The sequence below is a fragment of the Centruroides sculpturatus genome, unplaced genomic scaffold (assembly GCF_000671375.1).
Source record: "Centruroides sculpturatus isolate CEXI.00-Female unplaced genomic scaffold, Cexi_2.0 scaffold685, whole genome shotgun sequence".
NCBI lineage: Eukaryota > Metazoa > Arthropoda > Arachnida > Scorpiones > Buthidae > Centruroides > Centruroides sculpturatus.
Window position 1 is genome coordinate 146,347 of NW_019385243.1, and position 11,381 is coordinate 157,727.

Genomic DNA, 11,381 nt, shown 5'->3' on the forward strand with positions numbered 1-11,381 from the left:
ACTGATCAAATCACTTCACTTCTGTTCACACGACGATTATGGCCGTGTGTTTGTCAAGTCGTAAATAAGATCTATTCTATTAACTAAAGTTTTATATTTTTCAGTTATTAAAATTAATTTAATTACAAGATATAAAAACTAGAAATACGTGTACATAAATATAATAATCATTTTAAAGTGCATAAATACATACATTTCATTTATTTAATAAACCGGTTACATATATGCAAATTAAATTATTCGATATATAGTATAATTGGTGTAAAAATATTTTTTATACTTTTAAACAATATACTAATTATCAAATAAAAATAGTGAGAAATAATTTTAAAATAACTATAAATATTTTAAGAATCGTTACGAAAGTACGATGCTTTACAGAAAGATTCATTGAATCAAAGTGCATTAGAATTTCGAATCAACAACAAATTTTTGGAATTGTCACGAAATTTACAAGGAAGATATTATTGAATTTTAACAGTAAGTTAATTATTCTTGTATTTTACAAATTTTATATAATTTTTTTACAGATAATTATTGAATTTTCACGTGAAATGATTATGTAATAAGATTAAAAAAGTATTATTGGCGTGTCTAAGAATAAAACTGATACTCACAAGAATGAATTTTTCTTAATATAAATTATTTTCTTAATATATTTAATATTTATTATAGTACTAAAAATCTAAAATGGATAGCAAACCGCCAACTAAGAAAGGAAACAAGAAGAAATCTGATGATGGCTCTCGAACTTCTCCACGGCGTAAACAAGGGAACACGAATTTCAGTCTAACGCAGATGCCATCTAAAGGTATAGATATTCCCGAATTAACATATTCGGTCAAAGAACGAATAAAACGATACGAAAGTTTTAATAGAAAGAATCCTGTTATCATTTTGACGAGGTCTCAATCTGCAAAAGATGTTGGTAAGTACTGTATTGTAAATATCAATCATATCTGGTTTCTATTATTCAATGAAGAATTTTAGAATGAGTTGGTGTGTCAATTATAAAGTTCTTGAATCTGGTAAAGATCAACAATAATTTTTCCCACAAATTTAAAACAACACATACTTTATAGTTTAATGTTAAGGAATTTGAAAAAAAAGAGAACTTTGATGTCTTCTACTGATGAGTCGTGATAATTTTAATCAACTATTTCAAAACGATTGTTGTATTACATTGTAAAGTTGATCGTTTCGTTTCATCAAGAATTAAACATTTTTTTCTTAATTAATTAATTAATATTTTCTGTTGATTTCTTTTTAAAAGTACATAAAATTCTCAAAATTGTTACACTGAACTAACGTTTATAACTAATAACATGAGTTGCTATTAAAAATTGAATTATCAATATAATAGATGGTGAAGCACAATCATTTTAACTCTCGTAGTCTTTTTAAAAATTTTAAAAATCTCCACTTAAAACAATAATCATAATTTAACGGATTCGTCCCCTTTTTAAGTTTGTTATTATCCAAATTTTTATCCTAGTATAATTGAGAATTATCAATTATCCTAATGGTTCCCTGAACTTTCTGTTCGACTACTAGGAATGTCGAACAAGAGTATTTGTTAAAATCATTATTACGTCTATTGTGTTTCTTTTTGTTAAGTTTCTGCGCTCTATCTCTTTGTTGTCCAGATACAATTTGTAACTCAATTTTCACCCCATAATCCAACTTCCGATCTAGTTACAACTTTGCATGCGTATGTAGTTTAAAAGATATATATATAGAAAAAAATTAGAGTAAAATTTTGTAAGAATCTGATAACATGGCTTTAAACGTAAAATAAACGAGTCCCTCTTTTACTTTCCCGGTTGTTATATATAACAGAGTTTGGTCAAAAATGACCACACTCAAAATTTTTACATTTTTCGACCGTGTTTCGTGATTTTCGACCAATTTCGTAGTTCGTCTTAGGTCTTATCTTGACTAATCGAATTTTTCGAACGAAATTGAAATATGCTCGAATGGAACGTGGTATTCTTGATACGATTGAAATTATAGAACGTTGCATGTAGAACTTTAAATGCGTTTAAAAAGTAACAGAAATATTATTTCTATGCCTTAAATGATTAGCGAAATTGGATATATAAGAATGATTAGATTTAATTTAATTTTAAAATAGTTATTTAAAATTTTACTTTTAATATTATAAAACGGCAAAAAGCTTAATTTTGAGGATAGGAATGGACTTTATTTTTAAAAAATTGTAAATGCTAATGGCGATTTTACTCTTTATTAAATCGACCATACTCATGATATACCGATTCCCATTATCTCCCCACCCCGTCGACCTTTAATCTGCAAAATGTAATAGCACCAATCTCCTACCATACAAACCTCTCTGCAAGATTTCAGAAATTTTCGACAAAAATACAGGAGTTATTGAGCTTTAAACAGAGTTAATAAAATCGCGCAACATGCGCGCACACAACATTTATACATACAGAAATTACCTTCGAATTTTTTTGCATTTCTCACCATTTCTGAGATGTCCTGATCCCAAAAATTTAAAATCTTTGGATCATTTTTTGTAAAATCGCCATACTTTCCCTCTGTTATAACAAACCGAAGAAGTAAATGCTATTTAAACTGAACTTCATAGTTCACTGTGATATAAAATTTCTTTATTGCCATTAGTGATGATGATATATTTCTATTTTTTTTTTTTTTTACTTCGCGGCTTTGCGTTATAATTTTAATGATGCTCTTTTTTGAGAAAAGGAATGATTGTAATACTGTAAAAAATTTTTCTGCTAAATTGTTTTACTTAATTAAAAATGAAAATTTAATTGTAATTCTATTTTGGATTATTTTAGGACAGAATTTGTGTTACAGTGATTTGAAAACTATGAAAGTTGTGCCGTTTAGCAAATCTGATTCCAGCCTGGAAACCATGGCCAAAGCTGGTACCAGCGAAGAAAGAACAAAAATTGATACATTACATTTAAGTACAACTGTTCATAAATGGGAAGTCAGTAAAATTAAAAGTCAGTTCGAAGCTAAATATAAATCTGAAACAGATGTTTCAAGAGATTCTAGCGTAGATAAACTCGGAGCTTCGAGTTCGAGTGAAGCCCCGCAACAAAAAGAAGTTTGTACTATTTCAACTGTACATAAAGATGATCCTGGCTCGAAAACAACCGATAATATAAGTTTAAATAAAACACATAATGCAACGGTTCCTAAAATTCAACTTGAAGATCTGTTTAAGGCAAAATCCAAATTAAAACCTGCCAGCTTTGTCTGTTCAAATAAGGGTAGAAGAGAAATATTAGACACTATTACAAAGACAGGTGAAGGAGCTGAAGATGAATCTGATATGAAAAAGATATCAAACGTCAAACCAGATGATGAAACTCCTACTCGGAATATATCACAATCTACTGTGCTTTCTAGGAAACTCCAATATGAATCGCTAATATCGCGTATGACGAATCCAAGAAAAACGGAGGAAAAAGCATTACAAATGAATAACAATAAATGTCCAAAAGACAATAATCTCCAGTCGAAACGTGTGTTTGAAAAAAGTTTGGGTAAAAGTAAAGAAATCAATAAAAATCTCATCGAAAAAGAAAGAAAAAATAAACTGGACGTTATAACTGTAGACGTAGTTGAGCAGGGGTTGAAAGCTTCAACCGATTCACCTATCACTAAAAGTAACACAAAGTATTCAGAGATAAAGTCTGGAAAGCACAGTAGTAGTTGCACTCCCTTTGAAGCTAGCTATGAAACAGAACTTGCTATAATTAAAGCATTTGATGGTATCGATTTAGCAGAAGCTGATTATGAACTGCAAAACACGCTTCCTTATGCGACTCTAAGTGAACATGAAAATCAAAAATTAATTCTCTCTCCCAGACCTAATACAACTATTGATAAAGTAGTACTTTCAACTGCTAGCCTGAATACAATTGAACCCGAAAAGAAAGTTATTTTCTCTAAGTCATCTGAACTTCAACCTTCTACTAGTAGTACTGTGGATAGCTATAAATCAGAATTTTTCACTCCGCCTAGAGAGAAACGAGAAACTTATATTTCTAGTACCAATAATAAACCAGAAGCTTCTGTCGTTAGTAGCAGGTTTTCAGAAATTTTTTACGAACAAGGAACACTTTTCTCCGTCTCACCTATGTCTGAATTTAAAACCCCTCCCACTAGTCCAATCATATATAAAACCCCACCTAACATCTCACCTGAATTTAGCAACAAAAAGAAAGTTTCTTCTCCTCTTGACTCAACACGAAGTGAATATATAACTTTTTTGGATGGTGCTGCTGCTTCTGCTTCTTCTTCTTCTCCTTTGGCGGTGAAGGATGCTGCTTCTCCTCCCTGGTATACTGCTAAAGCAGAAACTTCATATTCTACTATTTTCGAAGAAAATTTTAACATGGTATCAGAAGCTAACCCATATATGCATAGTTACGAAGATTTTGTCTATCATATTCGTGAAACATCCGAAAAAACTGCTGCATTGTCAATTCAAAATGATTTAGAATATGCCGAACGCTTTTCTAAAATAGCTTTAGTAGATCCTACTTTTTCTTTAACAATTCCTGAATCAGTCCAACAAGAACAACAGCACAATTTAGATTATGACAAATATTTCTTCATAAATGAAAGTACAGGTGCCGTTCGCAAAGGAATAGGAAGACTTAAGCCACCGAAATCAAAATTCTTCTCTGATAAACTCCTTGAAGAATCTTTAGAGGTACTGATATACTTTTTTCTCATAATTATATAAAACTTTTATAGACTTTTTTTTGTTTTTTAATAATAATAATAATAATAATCCTTTTTTAGTTGTTAGCGAATTTCTTATTCATTAAATCTACTGAAAAATTAACTTTATACATCAGATGTTTGCAGAAAATATGAATAACGAAGAAGGTAACAATAAATTAATATGGTTGCTGAATTCTGTGCTGGTAATGAATATGGAAGAAATTTTGTTGTCCAATAATTTTCTACAAGATTTGAAATTATCACAAATAGTTAAGATTGCTTTAATTATACAAATAATTTTTATCAAAATTCTATTCGTAATATACTCTTTCTTCCTTTTAAAGATAAGGATGGCGCGGAGGAATTTACTCAAATTGGCATTAATCGATTTTCCTCGTTATTATCGAAAATCTAATAAAGAATTTAATTTTCCATTGTTTGAACTTTCACACGAAGAGACAGGTGTTAAGGAATTTTTAGAAACTGTAAGCGAACATTTGGTGCCTGTGATAAATGTTATGAAAATATTTATGATCGGACTCTCAATGTTTCATTTAAAGGCTTTAATTTTTTTGGAACAAGGTAAGAAATTTCAATATATGCATTAATCACATGATATTAAATAATGCAGTTTGTTTTCTTTGTTAGATGATGAAGATGCTGACGAATGCATATCAAACTTCAGGAATAATATAGAAACAGCAGGAATCCCAGAAGGAATGCGTAGAACAGTGAGAAAAGAAGTCGAAAATATCAGTAATTGCCTTAATTCTGTCGTGGAATTCATTCAAAATATAAATATTCTGAGTTATTGTTACGATCCAATTACAATTCTAAAAGATTGCATCTCAGGTAGTTGAATATTTTTAAATTAAAACCATAAAAGAATATTAGTTTATAAAGTTTTACTTGCTAAAATATGGTTCACGTTTCTATTGATTCTTAAACATTTATTGTAATCATTACTTGTTAATTTAAGGAATTTAAATTTAAAATCGAATTTTAAAACTGTCCAAAAATATTCTTAAAACGTATATTCATAGATTCAATCATTGAACAATTCTTGAATATACGTTTTTGAAGAATGACATTTCAAAAATTGCATTTTTTTTTTTCAGAATATCCAATGGAATTGGAGTTATAATTCATGATATTATATGAATTTATCGTCATAAGACTGCTGACAAAGTGAAGAACTTCAAATATTTTAATTACTTATTTATTTTAACGTATAAAATTTCAATGTAAATTTTAAAAATTGTTTGTTTCTAAATGTATATAGTTTTCTTGTCAAATATCAGTTTTAACAAACGAATTTTTTTCGTGCAAATTGTAAAGTTTTTACCCATTTCTTAAGACTATGTATTGATATTAAAACAGTAGTTGCAATAAAAAAAATTAATAAAAAAGTTTTAATATTTTCTTTCATTTATTATTTTAAAATTTCTGTAATAATCCTATGTAATTTTTACTTTCTCAGCTGATAACCTATATATAACAGAGGAAAAGTATGGCGATCGGTAAAAAATTCCGAACTAGATAATACAATTATTAAACAAAACCAATTTGTCTTAACGTATAATACAATTCAATCGGTGCTCGGATACTGAACAAGCTGTCGATGGAGGCTTACGATACACCGCTTTAAAAAGTTTTAATTGGCATAAATTTCAGTTTTTGTAATTTTGAGTAACATTTTGAATAAAATTTATTAGTTTTCATGCAATTTTATTTTTAAACATAAAATTAAGCTGTAAAATTGAATTAACTCTGTGCAAAACTCGTGAACTTTGATCTATCGATTAGAAAGATTTTCCAGCTCCTCACTGATAACGGTGTTTGCTTGTTTAGTTATGGCAACGCAACACTTGGGCGATTTGCCTAGGATGGATGCCTTCCGGGAGGTCTTTTAAGGGAAACCGGCCCCTATTTAAGCGTTACAGACTGGAGAAAGCCCAGAAAACTTCCACATGGCCAGACCGTCCGAGCGAACCGCGAACCCATGACTAGAACTGCCAGTGTTCAGGGTACGAAGGCCGCTTGGACACTGGTGGGCCACTGCTGATAACGAGAAAGGCTTATGTTTAATATTTAAGCTTTCTACATCCAGTAGTTTATTCTCTACGAGTGTCTTCAGTACCAAACAAAGAAAGAGGAGGAAAAGAAAATAGAGTATTTTTGGCGATTTTTGCACTTTTCAATTGTTTATATTTTAGCAACCACATCGCAGAAAATTTTGAAATTTTGAACACTACTTAAGAAAGCAATTTTCCTTCGAACGAAATATTCGGAATTACTTCAGATGTTTGAGGGACGGAGAAATCGACCCCCGAAAATCGGATACTCTTATTCCTGTATACTGTAAGGTCTCTTTTTATGCGGATTATTTTTATGCGATTTTCAAGTTGTGCGGTTTGTATTTCATCCAAAAATTTCTTGGACAAACATACATATAGGCTTGTTTAGGAAGCCCGCGTATAGACAGTCTCCAAAAATCATGGAATGCTCAAAGCTCACTCCATTTGTTCCACTGACATATAACGTTTATGGATGTAAAGGACAGCTAGATCTACCTTAATCGCTTTAGTTCCTAACAATTTTCGATATAAATGTAATTAAACATAAAAAATACTTAAACTGAAAAAAAAAACGAAAGAAATGCGTTAATTTTGAAGAAAAAGATTCAAAGTTTAACTTCCTTTGTCTCGCCCTTCTGTGAAATTTAACATGGATGAGTCATTCTTTACATCTGGATGACCTTGAACACAGCTGGAGTTGGATTTCCCGGGGCATTCTCATAGACGTCGCGGGAAGGACAAGGGTTCAAAGGAGGGTGAACACTAGCTGGCCGTATATTTTAAAATACTTTTAAAAAATTTAGAGACTTAAAAAACATTCCAAAAATTCAAAAAAAAATCAAAGCCTTAAGGACCGTGTTTTATGTAACGCTATGTAACCTGCCCGTGTTAACTCGGGCGAGGAACTAAAGGTGTTTTAATTAACTCTTCACATCCAGATGTCAGTGATTTGTTTTTAGAGTGAGCTTTTGCAATTCGGGGATTCCCCTTGTATATTACTTTTCAATAAACTAAACTGAATTAAGTTTGAATACAAGTTTATTTTAAGCTTTTATATGAATTTCTTTCAGACATTCGAAGTAATTTATTAAGCAGCCTATTTCTATTAATTTCTGCAAACTTTTTTATGCGGTTTTAAGTTAATTTTAACTCGTTGTTTTGGTTTTATGCGATTTTAGAAAATTACGGAACGTATCCTTACTTTTTCAAGGCAAGTAAAGTCTTTTTTTATGCGAATTTTTTATATGCGCTTTTCTGTAGAACGTATCCACCGCATAAAACGAGACCTTACAGTATATAGTTAGTGACTTCAACATATATTCAGACTCATTGATTATAACACACATACATCTTATTGCTGATAATCTATTTTATTACTTTAAACGAACGTTTTCAACATCATCAACAGATCATCGTCAGGTTATCAATTCTCTTAAACTGTTTATGACGTACATATGCTCCTTAAGCCTTTTATTGAGGTTTCTTGTGGTGACACCCACATACTCTTTGTTCAAACCTAATTGATCATCTTTATATGATATCTTGTATACGCCAGATTGTTTTTCCTTCCTGATCATATGTTGGCCATTCCAAAGCAACTTATAAACCGTGGGAGCCTTTTTGTTCAGTAATATTGTGTATTTGTAATCCGCAATTTCTTTCATAATATGTTTCTGTGTATGTGAACTTAGTGACATTTTTGTTCATATCTTTCTTCGTCCTCTTTTTGCTAGGATCCGAGAAAGAACTTATTAATCCTTCAATAACTTTTGTTCCAAATCCCAACATCCTAGAAAAATATAGAACGATTGTAAACGTTTTAGAGAATTGATAACTTGAAGATGACCTGTTGATCAAGTTGAAAACGTTCGTTTAATGCAGTAAAATTAATTCTCAGCAATAAGATGTATGTTTTATATAGTCAGTGACTTTTTTACTTTGCGGGTAGTCATTACTGTGAATCCTGATGATCTCCATGTTTTTTACATTTTTGGATTCAGACACTTTCAAATGTCCAGAAATGAAAAAAAAAATTGGAGGTAAATTCTGTATGTATGAATGTGTGTATGGGGGGCACGATTTCGTTCAACCTGTTTGAAGCTTAATAACTCCTATACTTTTGTCGAAAATTTCGGAAATTTTGCAGGGAGATTTGTTCATTAAGTAATTGATGCTATTAAATTTTGGTAGTTAAAGATCGAGGGGTGAGAAAATAGAATAAGGCCATGTGTCATATCTCAAATATGTTTGAACTGAATGAAGATTTTACTTAATTATTAACATTTACAAAATTTCATAAAACTCATTCCTACCCTCAAAATTAATTTTTTTTCCATTTCATAATAATTAATAATATAAAAATGTCATTTTTAAATTTAATAACAGATGGCACCACACACAATTTTATTTATTATTATATTATTATTATTAATATAGAAGTTATATTTTTAATATAATCACATAATAGCCAGCAAAGTTATGGAACTTGTTGCTGGACTTTTTTTCTATTAATTTGTTATGAAACTATAATAATGGCCATGGCTTAAACAGATACCAAATTTTAACTGTCTTTTATAAATGTTAGCTCCTTGTTACATGTACTGCATGGGTAATCGTTCTTGTCCGATAGTTGATCTTAAATAATTTTTTATTAATTTTAACTTGCTAAAACTTCTCTCGCACGAAGCAATAGAAACGGGAAGAGTTAGAAATATTCGAAGAGCGACATTGATATTTGGGTAAGACTCAATTAAACCAAAATCATGAAGAACCTGTAGAATATTAAGCGGAGATGCAGTTTCTATATTTTGTATAAGAGTTGTTATTTCAAAATTAAAACTTTCAATTTCACTTGTGAATTCGTACTTTTTTTAAATTTTTGCTATATTTAAGGTAAACGCACCGGTAGTGGACACTGCATGAGTAGTGGACACTTTGAACTTCAAATATGAGTAATAAGGTTGTAGATGGCTACAAATCATTTAGCAGGCAGATGTTCTGTCTACTGAATGATTTGTATGTTTGAACAGTAAAGTCATCTACAACCTTATTACTCATATTTGAAGTTCGAAGTGTCCACTACTCATGAAGTGTCTACTACCTGCGCGTTTACCTTAATAGCGAGATCTACAGCCGAATTTTTTAAATCAGAAAACTCGTGTATTGTAAAGAGCCACAGAGAAAGCAATAATCGTCACAGATAGTTTTCATTTTTTCATAACGCCAATCTATTTGACACAATAGAGTGTCAAGAACACTGGAAATTTGTACTGTATTTTAAATAATTTTTCAGGTGTCAAGTTACTTCCTTCATCTGGTGTTTAATCTATTTCCATTATTTTAACTTTTTTTTTTTCGTTTATTAAGAAATCCCTTTTCTATACTTTTTGGTTTGTTTTAAGAATATGATCAATAACAGCATCTGTTAATATTGTTAGCCATAAAGCTATATCATTTATTACTTCCATGTATCTATATATATCGAAGCGTTTTTTTGGACTAAAAAATATCCAAAAAAAACTCTTCGATACATATAGATACATGGAAGTACTGCAAAAAGGTTGTGATTGTGAAAACGCAGTTTTCGCAATCTCCTTTTTCAGTAGCATTTTAAAGACAGCGGGAGCTCCTTCGGGGCCCTACGCGCCCGCATAGTTCGCTTACCGCTTAATCCGCCGTTTAGGTATACACCACATATGCGTACTACTACAAAGCAGAAAAGGATGTCAGAATTTCTGCACGCCTTTTACAACCTCGAGACTGAGATTTTATTCGAGAGTTACCGTTTTCAATTTAGTAATTTTAAAAATTTCTCGGGCAGATTTATTTTTGTTACAAAATGTTAACTTTGCAGATTTCTAGCTCTGCACACTGTAGAAAAATCTAGAAATACAGTTTTGTATATCGTAGTAGTATTAGTAGTTGCCAGAAAGCTCTATAGAGATAAATCTGTAAATTTGAAAACTATAAACATAAATTCAAATTTCTCAAAAAATAAATTAAAAATAACAAAAGTCGCTACTTTTGGCTGATTTGACTGAGGTCTTCGCTACCTCACTACGTCCCTCTAAAAGTCGCCACAGTTGGAAACACTGGTGAGCAGACATCTAGGGTCTAAGTAAGGCGAAATGTAATGTATATTTTTAAGTTTAAAATTTAAACATATAATTTCTTGTGAACAACAGTTTAAGCCCCCCTTCCAACTGGACCCTGTGCGGGGTGCACCTGTTGCACCTGCCTAGTTACGGCTCTGCGCAAAGCACACGTGTGTAGAGGAGAAGGTGGTATTATGGAACCCCAATTACATTTTAGTGAATTGTAAACAAGGTATCGTAACTACACCCACATTTTTTGTGCGAAAAGTACTGGTAACTATTAAACTAAATGTTCCTAATTGGATTTTTCGCTAGTGTAATTATAAGTATGATTTTTGAAGGCTTTTGTACAAAAAGTCCGAAAGTAGGCTTAGAGAAAATCGGGTGGTAATATGGAACCTTACTGTATATTTTCAAAAAAATGCTTTAATGTAGCCAAAAACAAATAGGAAAGGACAAAAAATGTTAAATAATT

At 30.9% G+C, this 11,381-nt stretch overlaps 1 protein-coding gene across 3 annotated transcripts in view; it reads left to right on the forward strand.

Annotated features, from left to right (window-relative positions):
- Positions 1–357: 357 nt before the first annotated feature.
- Positions 358–11,381, forward strand: part of LOC111636643 (flocculation protein FLO11-like) — a 93,831-nt gene continuing 82,807 nt past the window's right edge. The window contains exons 1-7 of one of the 3 annotated variants that reach the window (XM_023381922.1): positions 358–480; positions 676–928; positions 2,829–4,720; positions 4,869–5,003; positions 5,079–5,316; positions 5,383–5,586; positions 5,853–6,115. In XM_023381922.1, coding sequence (XP_023237690.1) covers positions 691–928; positions 2,829–4,720; positions 4,869–5,003; positions 5,079–5,316; positions 5,383–5,586; positions 5,853–5,878 — 2,733 coding nt within the window. In that variant the 5' untranslated portion in view covers positions 358–480; positions 676–690 and the 3' untranslated portion in view covers positions 5,879–6,115. Of the gene's footprint in view, positions 481–675; positions 929–2,828; positions 4,721–4,812; positions 5,004–5,078; positions 5,317–5,382; positions 5,587–5,852; positions 6,116–11,381 lie in introns of those variants that run through there. The other 2 variants (XR_002758561.1, XM_023381923.1) reach the window with 2 other exon arrangements.